Source organism: Ornithorhynchus anatinus, chromosome 15 (genome assembly GCF_004115215.2).
Source record: "Ornithorhynchus anatinus isolate Pmale09 chromosome 15, mOrnAna1.pri.v4, whole genome shotgun sequence".
NCBI lineage: Eukaryota > Metazoa > Chordata > Mammalia > Monotremata > Ornithorhynchidae > Ornithorhynchus > Ornithorhynchus anatinus.
In genome coordinates this window covers 15,209,496-15,227,378 of record NC_041742.1, presented here as the reverse complement: position 1 = coordinate 15,227,378, position 17,883 = coordinate 15,209,496, and the positions used below count along the sequence as shown (strand labels likewise).

General features: G+C 75.0%; 1 protein-coding gene across 1 annotated transcript in view; it reads left to right on the top strand.

Moving 5' to 3' along the window:
• Positions 1–17,883, top strand: part of POLA1 (DNA polymerase alpha 1, catalytic subunit) — a 179,539-nt gene that overhangs the window by 22,888 nt on the left and 138,768 nt on the right. The window contains exons 12-22 of the mRNA XM_029079578.1: positions 867–983; positions 3,548–3,622; positions 5,048–5,186; positions 7,172–7,326; positions 8,095–8,179; positions 8,576–8,637; positions 11,104–11,193; positions 13,162–13,278; positions 13,566–13,741; positions 14,872–15,001; positions 16,191–16,310. Of these exons, the coding sequence (XP_028935411.1) occupies positions 867–983; positions 3,548–3,622; positions 5,048–5,186; positions 7,172–7,326; positions 8,095–8,179; positions 8,576–8,637; positions 11,104–11,193; positions 13,162–13,278; positions 13,566–13,741; positions 14,872–15,001; positions 16,191–16,310 (1,266 nt within the window). The remainder of the gene's footprint in view (positions 1–866; positions 984–3,547; positions 3,623–5,047; positions 5,187–7,171; positions 7,327–8,094; positions 8,180–8,575; positions 8,638–11,103; positions 11,194–13,161; positions 13,279–13,565; positions 13,742–14,871; positions 15,002–16,190; positions 16,311–17,883) is intronic.

The following is a 17,883-nucleotide window of genomic DNA, read 5'->3' as shown; positions in this document are numbered from 1 at the left end:
CCCCCCGTGGGATCGTGCCCTGCCCAGGCGGTCGGCCCGGCGCCCGGCGATGGCTTAACAGACGCCGTTACCGACGACGACGACGACTCCCCGGGAGGGGGGATGTTGAGAACAGCCTTCCCCGGCGCCCGGCGTCGGTTACGTTTTCGGGCCCTCCTTCCCTTGCTCTCCTCCTTCCCGGAGGGCGCGAGTCGCGTCCGTTTCATTAAAACCGATGAAGGCGGTATCCGTTAAGCGCTCACCGAGTGCCGGGCCCCGCGTCGGGCCCCGAAGCGCAGCTGACGGCGGCCGGGGTTCAGACGCATCTCCGCCTCGCGGGGCTTCCCGGTCGACTCCCGCCCCCCCCCGCCCTCCCGGGGAGCGGTTGAGAATCCCGCAGCCCGACGGAGCCTCCGACCCCCTTGTCCCTTGGCCGCGTCTCCTCTCGGGTTGGGTTTTCGCGCCGTCTCCCCCAAACCCTCGCCCGTGGTCGGCCGTGTCGGCCGCGGCGGCCCGGTACCCTGCCCACCGCTCGGCGCGGCGCTCGGCACGACGCGGCACGGCGCTCTGTGAAAACGGTCCAGTGAACGGAACGGATGCGCGAGGGCAGTGGGGCGGTCGACTCCGAGGGGATTCGTTCATGCGGTAGTACTTAGCGAGCGCTTACCGTGGGCAGGGCACCGTACCGAGCGCGTGGAATGGACGACCGGGCCACGGGCGGCTCCTCGGGCCGGTGTCTGGATCCGAACTCCGAAGCTGCGGTCGTTCGAAGGGGAGGGGGCGAAGAGGTTGAGATCCCCCCCGAAGCGGTCGAGTCGGGGGGTCGGAACAGACCGTCTCGTGTTTTTCGTTTCTCCCCGCTCCGTCCGTCTCCCGGGGGTGACCAGCAAGTGGATCTCGCCACCGGGAGAGACACCGCGGATCCGGTTACCATGAAAGACGTCTACGAGGAATTCGACGAGAAAGTCGCGGTCAGATATAAGATCATGAAGTTCAAATCCAGGGTGCGTATGGGGGGGGTCTCGCCCGGCGGCTCACACGCTCCGGACCCGTCCGGGCGGGTGCGGGGGCTTCCCCGGGGGGGGGGGTCCTTTCCCGACGTGGAAGGTCGCGGGGGGGGGGAAATAGATTCGCTTCCTCGACGGGATCCTTCTTCCCTTCCCCGGTCTCAGAGGGAACAGGATCCCCCCGTCTCAGACTCGCAGATAACTGTGGGACGGTTGCCGTTAGCGATGGCGATCAGCGGGGAGGGAGGAAGACGGCCGGCCCTGTCGGCCGGAGGTCGCCGTCGCCTCCGTGCGGGGCGGGGATCCCGGATGGGAACGGGATGCCCGTCGGTGCGAGTCGGAAGCGCGCCGCGGGCGGGGGACGCGTCCGTCCGGCGTCCCCGTGGACCCTCCCGAACGCTCGGGAGGGTGCTCAGCACGCGGTAAGCGCGATGGACCGGCCCAACGGCGAGCGGGGTCGCCCGGCCGCGGGAGGCGGCGTGGCCTAGTGGGAGGAGGCCGGGCTCCCTCGCCCGGCTCCGCCCCCCGTGAGACCTCGGGGAGGTCGCCGGGCTTCCCCGGGCCTCGGTTTCCTCAGCTGTAGAACGGGGATGCCCGCTCTCCCTCTGACTAAGACCGCGCGGGACCGGAATCGGGACCGGAATCGGGTCCGACGCGACGGGGGGACGTCCGCCCCGGCGCTCGGGACGGGGCCCGGCACGTGGCGGGCCCGTAACGCGGACCGTTCAGAGACAAAAACCCACGGCGGCGGTGCTCTCCCGTCGTCGTGGCGCGGCTCAGCGCACGGAGCCCGGGCTTGGGAGTCAGAGGTCGTGGGTTCTAATCCCGGCTCCCCCGCTTGCCGGCTGTGTGACTCGGGGCAGGTCGCTTGGCTGCTCTGTCCCCTCATCTGGAAGATGGGGACGAAAACCGTGAGCCCCACGCGCTGCGACAGCCCGACGGCCTTGTATCCCCCCGACCCTCAGCCCGGTGCCCCGCACGTGGTGAGCGCTTAGCGTATACCGCCGCTTATTCATTTCATCCGTCTGCTCCCGTTTTTCCGAAACACCTCCCCGGGGGGCTTAGAGCGACGGCCCGGGAAGGCGACTGTCGCCGAATCGTGCCGTCCAAGCGCTCGGTACGGGGCCCTGCGCACAGTAAGCGCTCAGTAAACGCGACGGGACGGGCGATCGTCTTTATCGCCGCCCTGTCGAAGTGCCCGCCGAACGTCAGGCGCCGTCGCGGGCTTCGGGGCGACGGAAGCGGATCGGTTTAGGCACCGTCTCTGTCCCCCGGTCCCGGAGGAAGGGCCGACGGGCACCGGCTCCCCGTTCCGTCGAGGAGCGAGCGGTGGCCCGGAGCGCTCGGGTGACCCGCCCGGGGTCACACGGCGGGCCGGCGGCGGAGAGGGGATTGGAGCCCGGCCCCTCCGACTCCCGGGACCGCTTCCCCTCGGAGGGAGGATCCCCCGGTGCCTCCGCGCCGGGGACGCGTCCGCCGGAGCGCGGGGGGCGTCCGCCCGGCCGCCGTAGGCGGGGACGCCGGTGACCTCGGCCCGCTTCCCGCCTGGGTCCGGGAGGCCGCGGGGGCCCCGGGCCGTGCTTCCCGGTTTCTCTGCGCTGGCCACGACCCGACGCGGGTGGGGAGCCCCGGGGGCCCCGCCTCCCGCCGTCCCCCGTCCCCGGGGGGGCAGGGGTTTCCGGGCCGCGACGCCCCCGACCCGTACGTTAGAAGGAGAAGGGAGGTCAGAGAGGCGGCGCGAGAGGCCCCGCGGAAAGCGCGGGGGCGCGGGAGTCGGGGGACGCGGGGTCCCGGCGCCTCGCTCACCTCGCCCGTCGGATGGGGAGTGGGGCCGCGAGCCCCACGTGGGACGGCCCGGGCCGGAGAGTCCGGGGTCACGGGTTCGAATCCCCGGCTCTGCCCCCCGGCGGCCGCGGGACCGCGGGCGAGTCGCTTCTCGGTGCCTCACCGACCTCATCTGTGTCATGGGGGCGAAGACTGGGACCGCCCGGATACCCTGTATCTCCCCCAGCGCTCAGAACGGTGCTCCGCACGTAGCAGGCGCTTAATCTGACGGATGCCCACGTCGTTATTAAAACGGTCCCCGGTAGGTCGTAGGAAGCGCTCGACGGATACCGTCGTCGTCGCCGGTGGCGTCGGAAGAAGCGGGTCACGTCCCGGAGCGGGGAGGACGACCCCGGCCGCCTGGGCGCCTCCCGAAGTCCTCGCGTTTCTCTTCCCATCCGAGTCTCCGAGGGAGCTCGGAGGTCCCGTCGGACCGTTTGGCCGACGGGCTCGTTCCGTGGGGGCCGGCTCCCGTCCCCTCAGCTTAGGGAAGGTGGTTTCCGGGAACCGGATCGTCATGGCCGACGCTACCCGTCGGGCGCCTGCCGGGTGCGGAGCCCCGTACTGAGCGCTTGGCGGGGAGGGCACGGTCCAGCGGAGTCGGCAGACGCGTCCCCCGCCCGCGGACGTCACGCGGGACGCTCTGCGGCAGTCTCCGGATCCCGGGCGGCGGATGTCTCGACGGCGCGCCCCGACGACCTCTCTCTCTCTCTCTCTCTCTCTCTCTCTCTCCGCAGAAAGTCGAGAAGAACTACGCCTTCGAGATTCCCGACGTTCCGGCCAGGTCCGACTATCTGGAAGTGAGATACTCGGTGAGCGAGACGGGCGGGGGGGGTGAAGGGCGGGCGGCGGGAGGGGGGTCCGGCCGGGAACCGGAGCGAGCGGGGGCACCGCTCGCCCGGCTCGCCGCGTCCTTCTCGACCGGGCACCGCGCCGAGCGGCTTCTCGTTCTCGCCTCTCCCCCCGGGCCTCCCCCTCGGGCCCCTCCCCCGCCCCGGGACCTCGAGCCCCTTCGGAAATCGCACCCCTTCCAGGCGGGCCTCCCCGATGGCTCGCTGGAATCCCCGCGCCTCCATTTCGGCCGCTCCGTGCCGTCGGAGCCCCCCGGGTCCGTCCGTCCCCCCCCCCCCGAACCTCTGCCCGTCTCGGTCGACTCTTCCCGCTTCTCCCCCCCCGAACGCGTTCGGGCGTCTCTTGCCCCCCGCCAGACCGTCGGCTCCTTGAGGGTGGGGAAATGCGGCTGCTCTGCCGTAGTCACCCGAGCGCTCGGCGGAGCGTTCCGCGTACGGTCAGCGCTCGATGACGTCCGTCGACCGATTACACCGGAACGGGCCGGACGGTGACGGAAACGCAGACCGCGCGGCGAATTTAACCGTCGGTCGGTCGACCCGGGATGTTCGCCGGGCGCGCGCGGAGCACCGTGTCGAGCGCCCGGGAGAGCAGGATGCGGCGAAGCCCCGATTGGACCGCGAGCCCCTCGGAGGGCGGGGACCGTCCCTATCCGTTACCCGCCTGTCCGTCCCGAGCGCCCGGTACGGTGCCCTGCACCTAGTAAGCGCTCGGCAGATGCTGTCGGATGGATGAATGAAGCGGGTGGACGGGATCCCTGCCGTCGCGGAGCTTGCGGTCTAGAGGGGAAGAGAGACGGGGGGGACGTGACCCGTAGCCTACGCGCGTAACGGACGGTCGGGTGGGGGAGAGAACGACCGGGTCGTTGCGTCGACGGTATTTACTGGGTCGGTCGGTCGGTCGGGTCCGTCGAGCGCTCGCCACGCTCGGGGCGCCGTCCCGAGCGCGGCGGGAGGGTGGGACGCGGCGTGTCGGCGGACGTGATTTCCGCCCTCGAGGAGCACGCGGTCGGACGGGGAGGGAGACCCGAGGAGCGGCGCGGCGGCGGCGGGCGGCCCGACCCGCCGGGCGGAGCCCGGCCCCGGTCGTCGGGGGGCCCCGGCCGCCGGCCTCGTCGCCGCGCCTCGGTCCCCTCGTCCGCGCGGCGGGGGTCGGGCGTCGGCCCCGGCCCTTAGAAGAGTGCTCGCCGCGTAGCCGCCGCTCAGGTGCCGTAGCTGTCATCGGGCGGGGACCCGGCGCGACGGTGGGTCCGGCGCTCCGCCCGCCGCAGACGCGCGCCGCGGGCCGCCGGGGGGGCGGGCGGCGGACGGGAGGGGGCCGACGGCGTCGGAGCCGAGCCGCGCGGAAAGCGGGGGGTCTGACGGGCCGCTCCCCTCGGTCTCCTCCAGGCCGAGCTCCCTCAACTGCCCCAGGACCTGCAGGGAGAGACCTTTTCCCGCGTGTTCGGCACCAACACGTCCGGCCTGGAACTCTTCCTCACGAGCAGGAAGATCAAAGGCCCCTGCTGGCTGGAAGTCAGGAATCCCCGTAAGTCCGAGCGCCCGGAACGAACGAGCCGGCGACGGACCGGGCGACGTGCCGTGCGGCGCGCCCGCCCCCGGGCGCCGGAGACCGGCAGCCCGGGCGCCGGGAGGGTCCGGCCCTCGTCGGCCGGGCCGGTCGTCTCGCTCCCCCGGCCCGCGGTTACCTTATCTGCGAAGCGGGGATCGAGACGGGGAGCCCCGCGCCCGACCCCGCTTGCCTCGGTCCGCCGCAGCGGTCAGCACGCTGCCCGGCACGTGGCGAGCGCTTAACGGATCCCCCGGTTCGTAACCTTGTTCGGATCCCTCGGTGGCCTCGCCCTGCTCCTCGGGGGCGGTGGGTGACCGGCGTGGGGCGGGTCTGCCCGCGGTTGACGAACGGCGTGGCTCGGCGGAAAGAGCCCGGGCTTGGGAGTCGTCAGAGGCCGGGGGTCGGGATCCCGGCCCCGCCGCCCGGCGGCCGCGTGACCTCGCCCCTCTGGGCCTCGGCCACCTCGCCCGTCAAACGGGGACGGAGACCGGGAGCCTCGCGTGGGACGGCCCGACGACCCCGTCCCTCCCCCGGCGCTCGGGACGGCGCTGGGCACGTAGCGGGCGCTCCACGGGTGCCGCCGACGTCATCGTGACGCCGCTCGCCTGGCACGTGGCCCCCGAACCCCGGCACCGCATCGGACTCGGTCCGCTTCTCTCGACGGGCTTCTCGTGGGAGGCGGAGCCCTAGGGGCCCGAGAGTTCCAAGAAGGAGAGGTCCCCGTAGACTTGGGCCGGTTGGCCGAGACGGAGGGACGGAGAGGTCGGAGGGCCTCCGGCCTCCGTAGGCCCGGAGAAGCCGCCCCCGGCGGCGTCTTGCGCGCTGAAAAGGGACTCGTCTGGGGTCGGGTTCCGCCCGTCCTCCCGGGCCCGGCGGCGAGGCGACCGGACTGCGCGTTCCCGCGACGGGAGATGGGATCGCGGAGAAACCCGAGCCGGACGGGGCGGTCGGGAGACGGCGCGTTGTCGAGCGGCTCTCCCCTCCTTCGGGAGCCGCAGATCTCGCCCTGGTCTCGAACGGGTCTCTCGGCGCGATGCTCGAATCGTCTCGACGACGACGGCGGCGGCATTCAGGCGCCCGCTGTGCGCCGGGCGCCGTTCGGAGCGCCGGGGCGGGTGCGAGGCGAACGGGGGCGCCCCGTCCGCCCCCATTTTCCGGCGGAGGCGACCGAGGCACGGAGAGGCGAGGTCGCCTGCCCGAGGTCCCCCGGCTGATGGGGAGCGGAGCCGGGATCAGAGCCCAGCGCCTCGGGCTCCCAGGCCCGGGCTCTTGCGACTAAGCCTAAGCGTAGGAGAAGCCTCGGTCCGGAGACGACGTCGGGCATTCGGCGTGAACCCGACAAGAGGTGGTCCGACGTCGGCGGGTGGTCGGTCGGGGGCCGGGACGCCCGACTTGTCGGTGGCGGTCACGGCCGGCGACGAGCGCTCACTACGTGCCGGGCGCCGAGCCGGGTTCCGGGGCGGATGGAAGCGAATCGGGTGGGACCCGGCCCCTGTCCCCGTTACCCGGATGAGGGGACCGAGGCCCGGAGGAAGGGGAGCGACCGGTGGTGATGACGACGTCGGCGTCCGCTGAGCGCTTCCCGCGCGCCGAGCGCCGTTCCGAGCGCCGGGGCGGACACGGGGCGGTCAGGTGGTCCGACGCGAGGCTCGCGGTCCGTCCCCGGTTCACAGGTGAGGGAACCGAGGCCCGGAGAAGCGACCCGCCCGAGGTCACGCGGCGGACGGGCGGCGGAGCCGGCATCCGAACCCGTGACCTCTGACCGGCCCGAGGTCACGCGGCGGACGGGCGGCGGAGCCGCGGTTAGGAGCCGTGACCCGCCGACTCCCCCGCCCCGGGCGGGCGCCCCGCCTCCGTCGGAAGTCGACGGGAGGCCGGCGGCCCCGGGGGGGGGGGCGGGGGGGGAGGGGGGGGCGGGCGCCGCGGGAGAGCGGCTCACGTCCCCGCCCGCCGTCTTGCAGAGCCGTCGAATCCGCCGGTCAGTTGGTGCAGGGCGGAGGCCGCGGCGCCGAGGCCGGACGCGCTGAGCGTGGTCAGGGACGCGGCCCCGCCGCCTCTCGTCGTCATGTCGCTCAGCCTGAGGACCGTGCCCAACGCCAAGACCCACCGGCACGAGGTGAGGCTCCCGGCCGCGTTTCCGCTCGGGGTTTCAGAGACGGGAGTGGGGAGGGCGGAAGGGGGTCCTCGGAACCGAGGCCCGGTCACCTCCCCGCACGCGTCTCGGGTCGCGCGGCCGGCGCCGGCCGGAGCGACGGCCCGGGGAGCCGACGGGGTTCCGGCCCCGGCCCCGTCGCCCGCCCGCCGCGTCGTCCCGGCCGGGTCGCTCGCCTCCTCGGCGCCTCGTCTGGAAGGCGGGGACGGAGACGGTCTCCCGCTCGACGAGCCCGTCTCCCCCCCGACGTCCGGATGGGCGCCCCGTACGGAGGGGGGGAAGAGCTTGAGGGGACGCCGTTTCTTGAGAAGAGAGGACGGCGTGGGCGAAGGACGGCGACGGCGTCGGCCAAGCGTCCGCCGCGTGCCGAGCGCCCTCCCGGGCGCCGGGGTAGATGGGAGTCGGCCGGGGCGGCCGCGGTCCCCGTCCCGCCGACGAGGTCGCCGGGGCCGGAATTAGGACCCGGGTCCTCCCGGCCAAGGCCGGCGCTCCGTCGGTTAAGCCGCGCCGCCCTGCTCTTGCGAGTTCGTCCCCGGACCGCCTCGGGTCAGTTATTGGCTCACCGACGGTCGAGTCGTCCCTCGCCACGCCCCGGCCGGGTCGGGTCCGGGGCGCCGCCGCCGGCGCCGCACGGCCGGGGAAGCCGGGGAGCCGTCGGCCTCGTCGGCCGTGGGGTCCGTGTGCGTGTCCGTGTGCGTTTCCGACGGTTCTCCCGGCGATCTCCGTTGGCAGGTGATGGCCGTGGCCGGTCTGGTTCACCACGGCTTCCCTCTGGATAAAGCCCCTCCGCAGCCTCCCTTCCAGTCGCATTTCTGCGGTGAGCGGTCCGGCTCCCCGATCCCAAGCGGACGCCTCCGGGGCGGGGTTCTCCCTTTTCCCTTTTCCCGCCCGGGTGGGGGGGGGGGGGCGGTCCGTCCGCCCGGCGGGCTCCGAGCAGGAGATGGGGAGAGGTCGGCCCGCCCGGAGCCGGGAGCCGGACGAGGGTCTTCCCTCCGGGTCCGCCGACTTCACCTGAGCGTCGGCGGAAACGGGAGGGTCCCTTCCGGAAGCGGGGCGCGCGGCGGCTCTCGGTCTCCTCCCTCGTGTCCTCGGGAGGCGGCCGTCGTCCCGGAGAAGCGGCGCGGCTCGGTAGGGGGAGGTCGGGGGTCGCGGGGTCTGACGCCGGCCTAACGGGCGCCGCGGTTGCCCGTCGTCGGTCTCGTTCCCTTGGCAGCCGTCTCCAAGCCCGACGACTGCGTCTTCCCGTACGACTTCAGAGAAGCCATCGACGGCAAGGTGAGGAGCGTCCGGCTGCTGGGTTCAAGGGAGGGGCGACCCAGACGAGGCTCGGCCGGGCTCCCGCCTCGCGCCCGGCAGTGGCGTCGCCGGAGGCCTCCCCCTCCGGGGAGCCCCCCCCCCCCGGACTGGTGGCGCCGACGGGCCCGACCGTTCATTCCTTCGTTCGGTAGTGTTTATCGAGCGCTTACTGTGTGCAGAGCGCTGTACTGAGCGCTCGGGATGAACGAGTCGGCCACGGACGGAGACGGTCCCCGCCGTCTGACGGGCTCACGGTCTGATCGGGGGAGACGGACGGACGAGGACGATGGCGATAACCGGCGTCGAGGGGCGGAACGTCTCGTCGTCGGGCGTGAACGACGGAGACCCGCGGCCCCCCCGCCCCGCGCGCCCCGTGACGCGTCCCCGAGGACCCTGCCTCCGAAACCCGGGGCCGCCCTCAACCCCGTGGCGCTCGGTCTCCGGAAACCTCATCGGGCCGGTGTCCGGTGATTTTCGTTCCTTACGGTACCCGTCGAGCGCTTCCCCTCCGTGGCCTATCCCGAGCGCCGGGGTCGATAGAAACTCGTCGGGCGACTCGGTGCCGTGTCGCTTCGCCACCCCGGGCCTCGGTCACCTCGACGGTCCAGCGGGGAGCGAGGCCGCGAGCCCGCGCGGGACGGGGACGCGGTCGCTCGTATCCGTCGGGCGCTCACCGTGCGGCCGGCGCCGCCGCGAGCGCTCGGGAAAGTACGGCGCCGCAGCCAACTGCGCCGTTCCCCGCCCGCGACGAGCTCACGGTCGGGAGCCGTGCGGCGGGGCTCGTTTCCGGACCCCGACGGGACGCCCTCCGCGGCCCCGGCGGGTCTCCGGAACCGTCCGCTTCGACGCCTGCGGGTGGCGGCGGTTTTCCTCCGCGGGCATTTAAGCGCTCGCCCCGTACCGGGCGGCGCGCCGAACGCCAGGACGGACACGGGCCCGTCGCCGTCGAGAGCCGCCGTCCCGCGCGGGCTCGCGACCTCAGTCCCCGTCCGACGGTCGAGGCGCCACGGCGCCGAGCCGCCCGACGGGTCCGTATCGACCCCGGCGCTCGAGACGGCCGCAGGTGGGAAGCGCTCGACGGACGGCGCGGGAGACGGAAGCGGAGGTCGAAGGGTGTCGCTTCCACGTCCCCCGGAGTCCCTTTCGCGGCCGAAACCCCGTGGGCCCCTCGCCTCCCGGGTCCGCGTCCCTAATCGGTCCCCGAGGTCGGAGATTCCGAGGTTACCCCGAGACCCGGAGAAGGTCTCCGTGGCCCGGCGATGGCCGGGACCGAGGTCCTCATCCCGGCTCCCCCGCGTGCGCGCCGGGCGGCCCCCGGCAAGGCGCCGGCCTTCCCTGGGCCCCCGTCCGGGCCTCGGCGCCTTCCCCCGTCACACGGGGATGAGCGTGAGCCCCGAGCGGGACGGGCCGCGCCTCTGACCCGACGGGGCCGCGTCCAACCTCGGCCGTCGGGGCGGCGCTTAGTGCGGAGCGAGCGGTCGAGGCGCGCCCTCGGCGCCGTTGATGACGTTGGGCGGGGGGGGGGGGGGGTCACCCGTCAGGGACGGCCGCTCCCCCGCCTCTCCGCCGCCGTCCGTCCGCTCGACGGAAGCGGATGAAGGAGATCCCGTCGGCCCGCCGGTGGTCGACGACCTCGCGGTCCCTCCTTGCGCGTGGCCCGGGTCTCCCTCGGATGAGCTCCGTGCCGGAGAGTCCGCCCCGGGGTCCTCCGTGCTGCCACCGACGATGACGATCGGGGTTTCGATCAAGCGCTTCCCGCGTGCCGGGCGGTCCGCCGAGCGCCGGGGTGGACGCCAGCCGGTCTCGATTCCCATCGCGCGGACGGGGTCGCGGGGGCCCCGAGAAGCGAAGCGACCGGCCCGAGGCCGCCCGGCGGCCGGGCGGCGGAGCCGGCATCGGAACCCGTGACCTTCCGACTCCCGGGCCCGGGTTCTCGCCGCTAGGCCGTGCCCCCCGGCTTCCCCGGATCTCGGCTCCGCGGGCCCCGGGGGGACTCGGGCGATCCCCGGTCGATCGATCCGGTCGCCCGTCAAGAGAAACGGCGGGGCTCGGCGGAGAGGCGTTCCTCCGTTGGTTCGGTCGTACCCGCCGAGCGCCTCCTGCGCGCGGAGCACCGTACCGGGCGCTCGGAACGGACGATTCGGCGACAGATGGGGACCACCCCTACCCGTCGGGCTCACGGTCCGCTCGGGGGAGACGGACGGATGAAAACCGGGACAGCCCGACCGCGACGAATAGAATCGAGGGGGGCGTACGCCTCGCTAACCGAGTGGACGGTACGCGCAGGGCGCCGTACCGAGCGCCCGACGGGTCGACGGGATGTCCACGGCCGGAGAGCGGGAGGGGGCGGTCGGGCGGGGGGCGGCTCGGTCGCGGGAACCGGACCCCCCGGGGGAGAGACCCGGCCAACGCCGGGCTCCCCCCCCCCCCCCTCCTCCGTCGTAGAAGGCGAAGATCGAGGTGGCCGCCACGGAGAGGACGCTGCTGGGTTTCTTCCTGGCCAAGGTTCACAAAATCGACCCGGATGTCATCGTGGTGAGCAGGGGCGCGAGCCTCCTATTTCGTGCCGGTCTTTTCCGCAGAGGCGAAGGAAGCGGCGGGAGGCGGAGGGCTCCCGGGGGACGCCGGGCCGAATCCCGGGAGGGCGGTCCAGGCCGGCCTCTCGGCCCCGTCCCCCGAGCGTTTCGGGACCCTCGGCCCGGGGGCGGGGGCGGGTCGCCGGAGCCACCGTCACTCACGGAGCGCTTCCCGCGCGCGCGGAGCACCGGACCCTTCCCGTCCCTGCCCGCGCGGACGGTTCCGGTCCGGCGGGGAGGCGGGCGTTGGGGTCACGGAGAGAGACGGGACGCGCCGCGGGACGGACGGCGCGGGGAGCGAGGGGCGCGAGGACGTCCCGGAGTAGACGGGGTTTCCGTCGGTTTCGTGAAACGAAGGCGGCCCGGCGGAGAGTTTAGAGCGCGTCCCCCCGTCCCCCCCCCCCCCCCCCGTCCCCGAAGAGCCCGGGCGGTGGGGGGGGGGTCCTCGGTTCGTGGTCCGGTGTATCGAGCGCGGAACCCCTCCGGATCCGCTACCGGAACGACGGGCGTCGGGGGAGAGACGCGTCCGCCGCGTCGCCGCGGGTCGGGGACCGCTCGCCGGCCCGCGCCGCGCCGCGCCGGGCGCTCGGGACGTACGGCGGAGCGGTAGAGGGAGACGGCCCCTGCCCACGACGGGCCCGCGGTCTGCGGGGGGAGGCGGAGATCCGGACGGGTCAACGGGCGACGGTACGAATGGAATCACGGATCGATGCCTACATCCCTAAGCGCCGCGGGGCGGGAACGGGGGCGGGCGGGGAGAGCAAAGGGAGCGAGGCGAGGCGACGCGGGAGGGAGAGGGAGCTGAGGGAAGGGGGGGCTTAATCCGGGAAGGCCCCTCGGAGGAGGCGAACCCTCGGTAGGGCTTCGAAGGGGGGTCTCCTCTTCTCCCGAGGGCTCGCCTCCTCCGTGGGCGACGGACCGGCCCGTTCGGCGGCATTTACCGAGAGCCCGCTACGTACGGAACGCCGTACTGGACGCTCGGGGGAGTTGGGTGCCACGACGGAGACACGGTCCCCGCCCCTGCCCAAGTCAGAGTCTGCGGGGGGGGGGGGCGGGGGGCGGACGTTAATAGAGACGCACGAACGAAGAGGTCAATTCCCCGGCCGCCGGCTCACGGGCGGCGAGTCGTCAGTCGGTGGTATCCGTTGAGCGCTCGCCGGTGGCGGGGCACCGTGCCGAGCGTTCGGGGGAGCGCCGGAGGACGGCGAGCTCGCCGCGGGCGGGGAACGTCTCCGTCGACGGCCGCGCCGTCCCCCCCCAAGCGCGCGGCGCGTCGTTGGGCGCACGGGGAGCGCTCAGTAAATACGACCGAGTCGACCGCAGGGGGAGACGGATCTTAATGAGTCTCGAGATCCCCCCCCCTTCCGCTCCAGGATTCCCGGTCCCCCGTCGGGCCGGGAACCCCGTCCGTCCGCCTCCGGAGTTTCCCGCGGCTCCCGATGGGCGGGCGGGGCGTTGAGGACCGTGGGGGACCCCCGGGGCCTCCGGCGCCCGAATCGTTCCCGGGCGGCGGGCCCGGTCCCCCGGGGGACGGATTTGGGCCGGTCTCCCCGCCCCGCCGGATCCCCGAGCGGCGGCTCCGACTGGGCCGGAGGGCCCGGCGACGTTGCCCGTCGAGGGCCGTGAACGCGCGACCTCTTCCGGGGTCCGTCTGGATGGGTGTTTCGGGGAGGCGGGGCTTCCCTCGCCCGGTACGTCGCCACGGCGTCTCACCAGGGAGAGATCTAGAGCCCCGCCTGTCCGTCGGGGACCGCCGGGCCCGAGACCCGCGGTCGGGGAGCCCTCCGAGACGCGGGTCGACGACGGCGCCGCCCGGTTCACCCCGGTCGTCCGCCCGGCGGGCCCGTCGACGTCGGGGCCGACGGGCGCCGCGGACGGACGGGGTCCCCCCGCGGCGACCCTCTCCGCCGTCCCCTTCCCCCGCCAGGGTCACGGCATCTACGGATTCGATCTGGAGGTGCTGCTGCAGAGGATCGGCGCCTGCAGGGTCCCCCACTGGTCGAAGATCGGGCGACTGAAGAGGTCCGCCGTGCCGAAGCTCGGGGTAAGAGCGCCTCCCCCCGCCCCCCGGGATGGGCGGCGTCCCCGGGGGCCCCGCGGACCTCTCCCTGCGCGCCGGGCGCCGGGCCGGGCGCCGGGCCCGAGGCCGGGTCCCCCCCGGGCGGGTCCCTCCGCTTCCCCGGGCCTCGGGTCCCTCGTCCGGAGAGCGGGGACGGAGGCCGCGTCGGGCCCGACGGCCCCGCGCCCGTCCCGGCCGGCGGCCCGTCCCGGCGGTCCCTCCCCGGGGGCCCGGTCTGAGACCCCGCCTCCTCCCCTCCCCCCCGGGACCAGGGCCGAGGGGGTTTCGCGGAAAGGACGGCGGCCTGCGGCCGGCTGATCTGCGACGTGGAGGTCTCCGCCAGGGAGCTGATCCGCTGCAAAAGCTATCACCTGTCCGAGCTGGTCCGGCAGGTCCTCAAAACGGAGAGGGTCGCCATCCCGCCCGAAAACCTGCGGAACCTCTACGGGTAGGACGGGGGAGGGGGGGGGGGGCGGCCCCGTCGACCGTTCTTCCCGCCGCTCGGTACGGCGGTCGCCCCCCACCCGCCTCGGGCGGAGACCCCTCGCCGTCGGCAGCGGCCCGTCACCCCCTCCCCCCCCCCCCCCCCCGCCTCGCTCGTCTCCCGCAACCCTCTCACACCTTCTCGCCGTCCCCGGATGTCACCCCCCCCGCCGCCCGCCCCTCGCCCGCGTCCCGCCTCCGGCCCGCGCCGCCCTCCCTCGCCGGATCCGACGGCCGATGGCCGTCCCCCGCTCCGGAGCTTCGCGGGAGGCCCGTCTCCTCCGAGAAGCCTTCCCCGCCCGCGCCCTCTTAAGAACGGATGGCGGTGTATCCGCTCGGCGCCGACTAGGCGCGGAGCGCCGTCCCGGGCGCCGAGGGGGACGCGCAGGGTGATCGGGTCGTCCCCCGCGGGGCTCCCGGTCTTAATCCCCGTTTTACGGACGAGGGAACCGGGGCGCGGGGAGGTGAAGCCACTCGCCCCCGGTCACGCGGCTGGCGGGCGGCGGAGCCGGGGTTCGAACCCGTGACCCCCGACTCCCAAGCCCGGGCCCTTTCCGCCGAGCCGCGCTGCTCCTCTTCTCCCGCTCCCTCCTGCTCCGCTCCGACGCGTTCCCCCCTCCGTCCTCCCGTCCCCAAAGCGCGCGTGGGTACGGGTCGCTCGCTGACTTCTTCGCGTCGGCGTCCGCCTCGCCCTCCCGACCGCGCTCGGCCCGGCGCGGGGCGAGCGCTCAACAGACGCCGTCTGAGAACCGACGGGGGGGCTCCGCGGGGCTCCCCGTCCACGATCCTCCGGCGCGGTCGCCCGCGACGCCCTCCGCCGGGTGGGACGGACGCTCCGTCTCTCCCCGTCCGGAGCCCCGTCGACGGCCCGCCCCCCTCCCGGAGGCCTTCCCCGACCGCGCCCCCCCGACCCCCCGCCCGGCCCCCCGGCGGGCCCGGCCGCGTCCGTCGCCGCTTCGTTGACGCCCGCCTCCCCGCCCCCGCCCCCTCGGCCCGTCGTGGGCGGGGGGACGCGCCTGTCCTCTACCCGAGCGTCTTCCCGCCGGGCCTCCGCGGACTCCTCTCCCCCCCCCCCCCCCCCCCCCCCCCCCACAGCGATTCCCCGCACCTGCTCTACCTGCTGGAGAACGCCTGGAAAGACGCCAGGTTCGTCCTGCAGATCATGTGCGAGCTGAACGTCCTTCCGTTAGCGCTGCAGATCACCAACATCGCGGGGAACGTCATGGTGAGCTCCTCGCGGGCGGGGCGCGCGGCCGGCGGTCGTCGGGCCGGTCCCTCCGGGGCGCTCGGCCCGCGGCGTCGTGCCTTCCGGCCTCGGCCGGGTCGCTCCCCTTCTCGGGGCCTCGCCTGGAAAACGGGGGCGAGGACCGGCGGCCCCACGCGGCGCGGGGATCGCGCCCGGCCCCGTCGGCCCGCGTCCGCCCCGGCGCCCGGCACGGCGCCGGACGCGTAGCCGGCGCCCGATCGGTGCCGTCGATCCGACCGCTCCCCGGCGGAGACCGGGGGACGCGAGCGGACGAACGTGCGGTCTCTAGATGGGCCCGGCCCGGCGTCCGCGCGAGGGGTCCGGGTCCGTGGACGGGCCCCCCCCTAGACCGTACGCCCGTCGCCGCCCTCCCTCGCCGGAGTCACCGTTGCCGGAGGGACCCGGATCGGAACCCCGGCTCCGCCGCCCGTCTGCCGGGTGACCTCGGGCGGGTCACCCGGCCCCCCCCCCCCCCCCGGCCCTCAGTCGCCCCGTCTGTAAAACGGGGAGCGAGACCGCGAGCCCCCCCGGGGGACGGAGACCGCGTCCCACCCCGTGACCTCGTGCGTGCCCGGCGCCCGTACGCAGTGAGCGCTCAACGGATACCGCGCGTCGCCGTCGCCCCGTGGGGGCCCGGGGGAGGCGGCCTCTCTTCCTCTGGATTTCGAACGGGATGAAAGGGCGGGGAGAAGGCCGGCCGCGGTCGGGCGCGGTTCGGCCGAACTCTCCGAGGCGGCCCCTTTAGACTCGGGCGAGCCGTGTCTCCCGCTGGAGGAGTCTCGGCAGTGAGCGCGTCGGTATCCGTCGAGCGCTTACCGCGGGCGGGGCGCCGTTCTGAGCGCCGGGGGAGATCCGGGGCCGTCGGGTCGTCCCGCGCGAGGCTCACGGTCCCCGTCCCCGTCGTCCGCGCGAGGCCCGGAGAGGCGCCGCGGCCGCGCGGCCGGCGGGGCCGGGATCCGGACCCGGGACCCCCGCCTCCGAAGCCCGGGCTCTCGGCACCGAGCCGCGCCGCTTCTCCGAGTAGCGAGGGCGCGGCCGACGCCGTCAAGGGAAAGGCCGGGTGGAACGGAAGGAGCCGGGGCCCGGCGCCGGGCCGGGGGAGCCGGGCCGGCGCGACGGCGGTCCCGGGGTCTGACGGCGGCGTCCCCGTTCCCCCCCCCCCGCGCAGTCGAGGACCCTGATGGGAGGGCGCTCGGAGCGCAACGAGTTCCTGCTGCTCCACGCCTTCTACGAGAACAACTACGTCGTGCCCGACAGACGGACTTTCCGCAAGCCCCAGCGGCGACCGGTGGGTGCGAAGAGCGCGCGGGGCCGGGGGCGGGCCGGGGGCGCGCGCGAGGGACGGAGAGAGAGAGGGCGCAAAAAGAGCGATGCGTCCTTCTCGTCCCTACCGCTCCGTCGGGGCGGACGAGACGCCGGGTCGGGTCGCTCGGGCGGGATACCGGCTCGGGACGTCCGAGGCCGTCGTCGCGGTCCGCCGGGGACCCGGTGGGTTCGGGGGGCTTCTTCGCACCCCCTTTCACGTCGGGCGGACGGACGGGGGGATCCGCCGGGCCTCGGGGCGGACGGGCCGGCCGTAGCCGTGCCGGGAACGGCAGACGTTCCGACGAGCTCGGTGACGGTCGCGCTGTCCGTTCACTCGGTAGTGTTGGTTGAGCGCTTCCCGTGGGCGGAGCGCCGTGCCGGGCGCTCGGGACGGACGGTCGGCGGACGTAGGGGGAGCCCCCGCCGGACGACGGGCCCGCGGTCGCGGAAGGCGCCGTCGGGCGGGCGCGGGGGTCGACGCCCGGGGACGGGACGGGACCCGGTCCTTCTCCCGCGCGGGCCCCTCGGTCTCGCGGCCGTCCGTCGGTCGGTGCCGCTCGGCGGCCGTGCGACCGTGGGCGAGTCGCTTCGCTTCTCTGTGCCTCTGTCGCCCCGTCCGTAGAACGGGCGTGGGGCCCGGGAGCCCCCCGGGGGACCGCCCGGTCACCCCGCATCCACCCCCGGCGCTCCGCGCGTCGCGAGCGCTCAGCGGGCGCCGGCACGATCGTCGGCCGCCCCGGTCGAGCGCCGTACCGAGCGCTCGGGAGAGGACGACGGGACCCCGTCCCTCCCCGTTCGACGGCTCGGTCCGTCGGCCCGACCGCCCCCGGGGGGTCGCGCCGCGCCCTCGCGACGGAAGGGACTCGGCAGACGCGTCCCGGGACCGGCGTCGCGGCCCCGTTGTCCCGAGGGACCGATGGGCGCCCGCCGGGCGCGGGGCACCGTACCGGGCGACGGAAGAGGTGCCGCCTCGGGGCCGGGTCTGCCTCTCACCGTCACGGCATCCGGCACGCGCCGCGCGTCCGGCACGGCCCGAGGGCCGGGGCGGGTCCACGCGGACGGGGCCGGACGCGGTCCCCGGTCCCCGGCGGGGCCGGCGGTCTCGGCCCCCCGTTCCACCGACGAGGCGACGGAGGCACGGGGACGTCGCCCGCCCGGGGCCGCGCGGCGGACGAGCGGCGCGGCCGGGGTTAGGACCCGGGACCTCGGGGCGCCCGCGCCGCCCCTCCGGGGCTCGGGCGCCGCCGAGGGGATCGGGTCCGGTCGACTGCGGAGAGGCGGCGCGGCCCGGCGGTCGGAGCCCGGGCCCGGGAGTCGGAAGGGCCCCGGCGCCCGACGTCTCCGCGCCTCGGTTCCCGCCTCCGGAAAACGGGGACGGGGACCGTGAGCCCCGCGCGGGACGTGCCCGTGCGTCCGACACGATCGGCTCGCGTCCTCCCCCGGCGCCCGGGACGCGGGGGGGGGGGGGGGACGGGGACGGACGGACTCCGTCGGAAAAACGGACACCGGCCGGAGACCGACGGTCCGGACTCCCCCGGGGCCCACCGCGAAGGGCG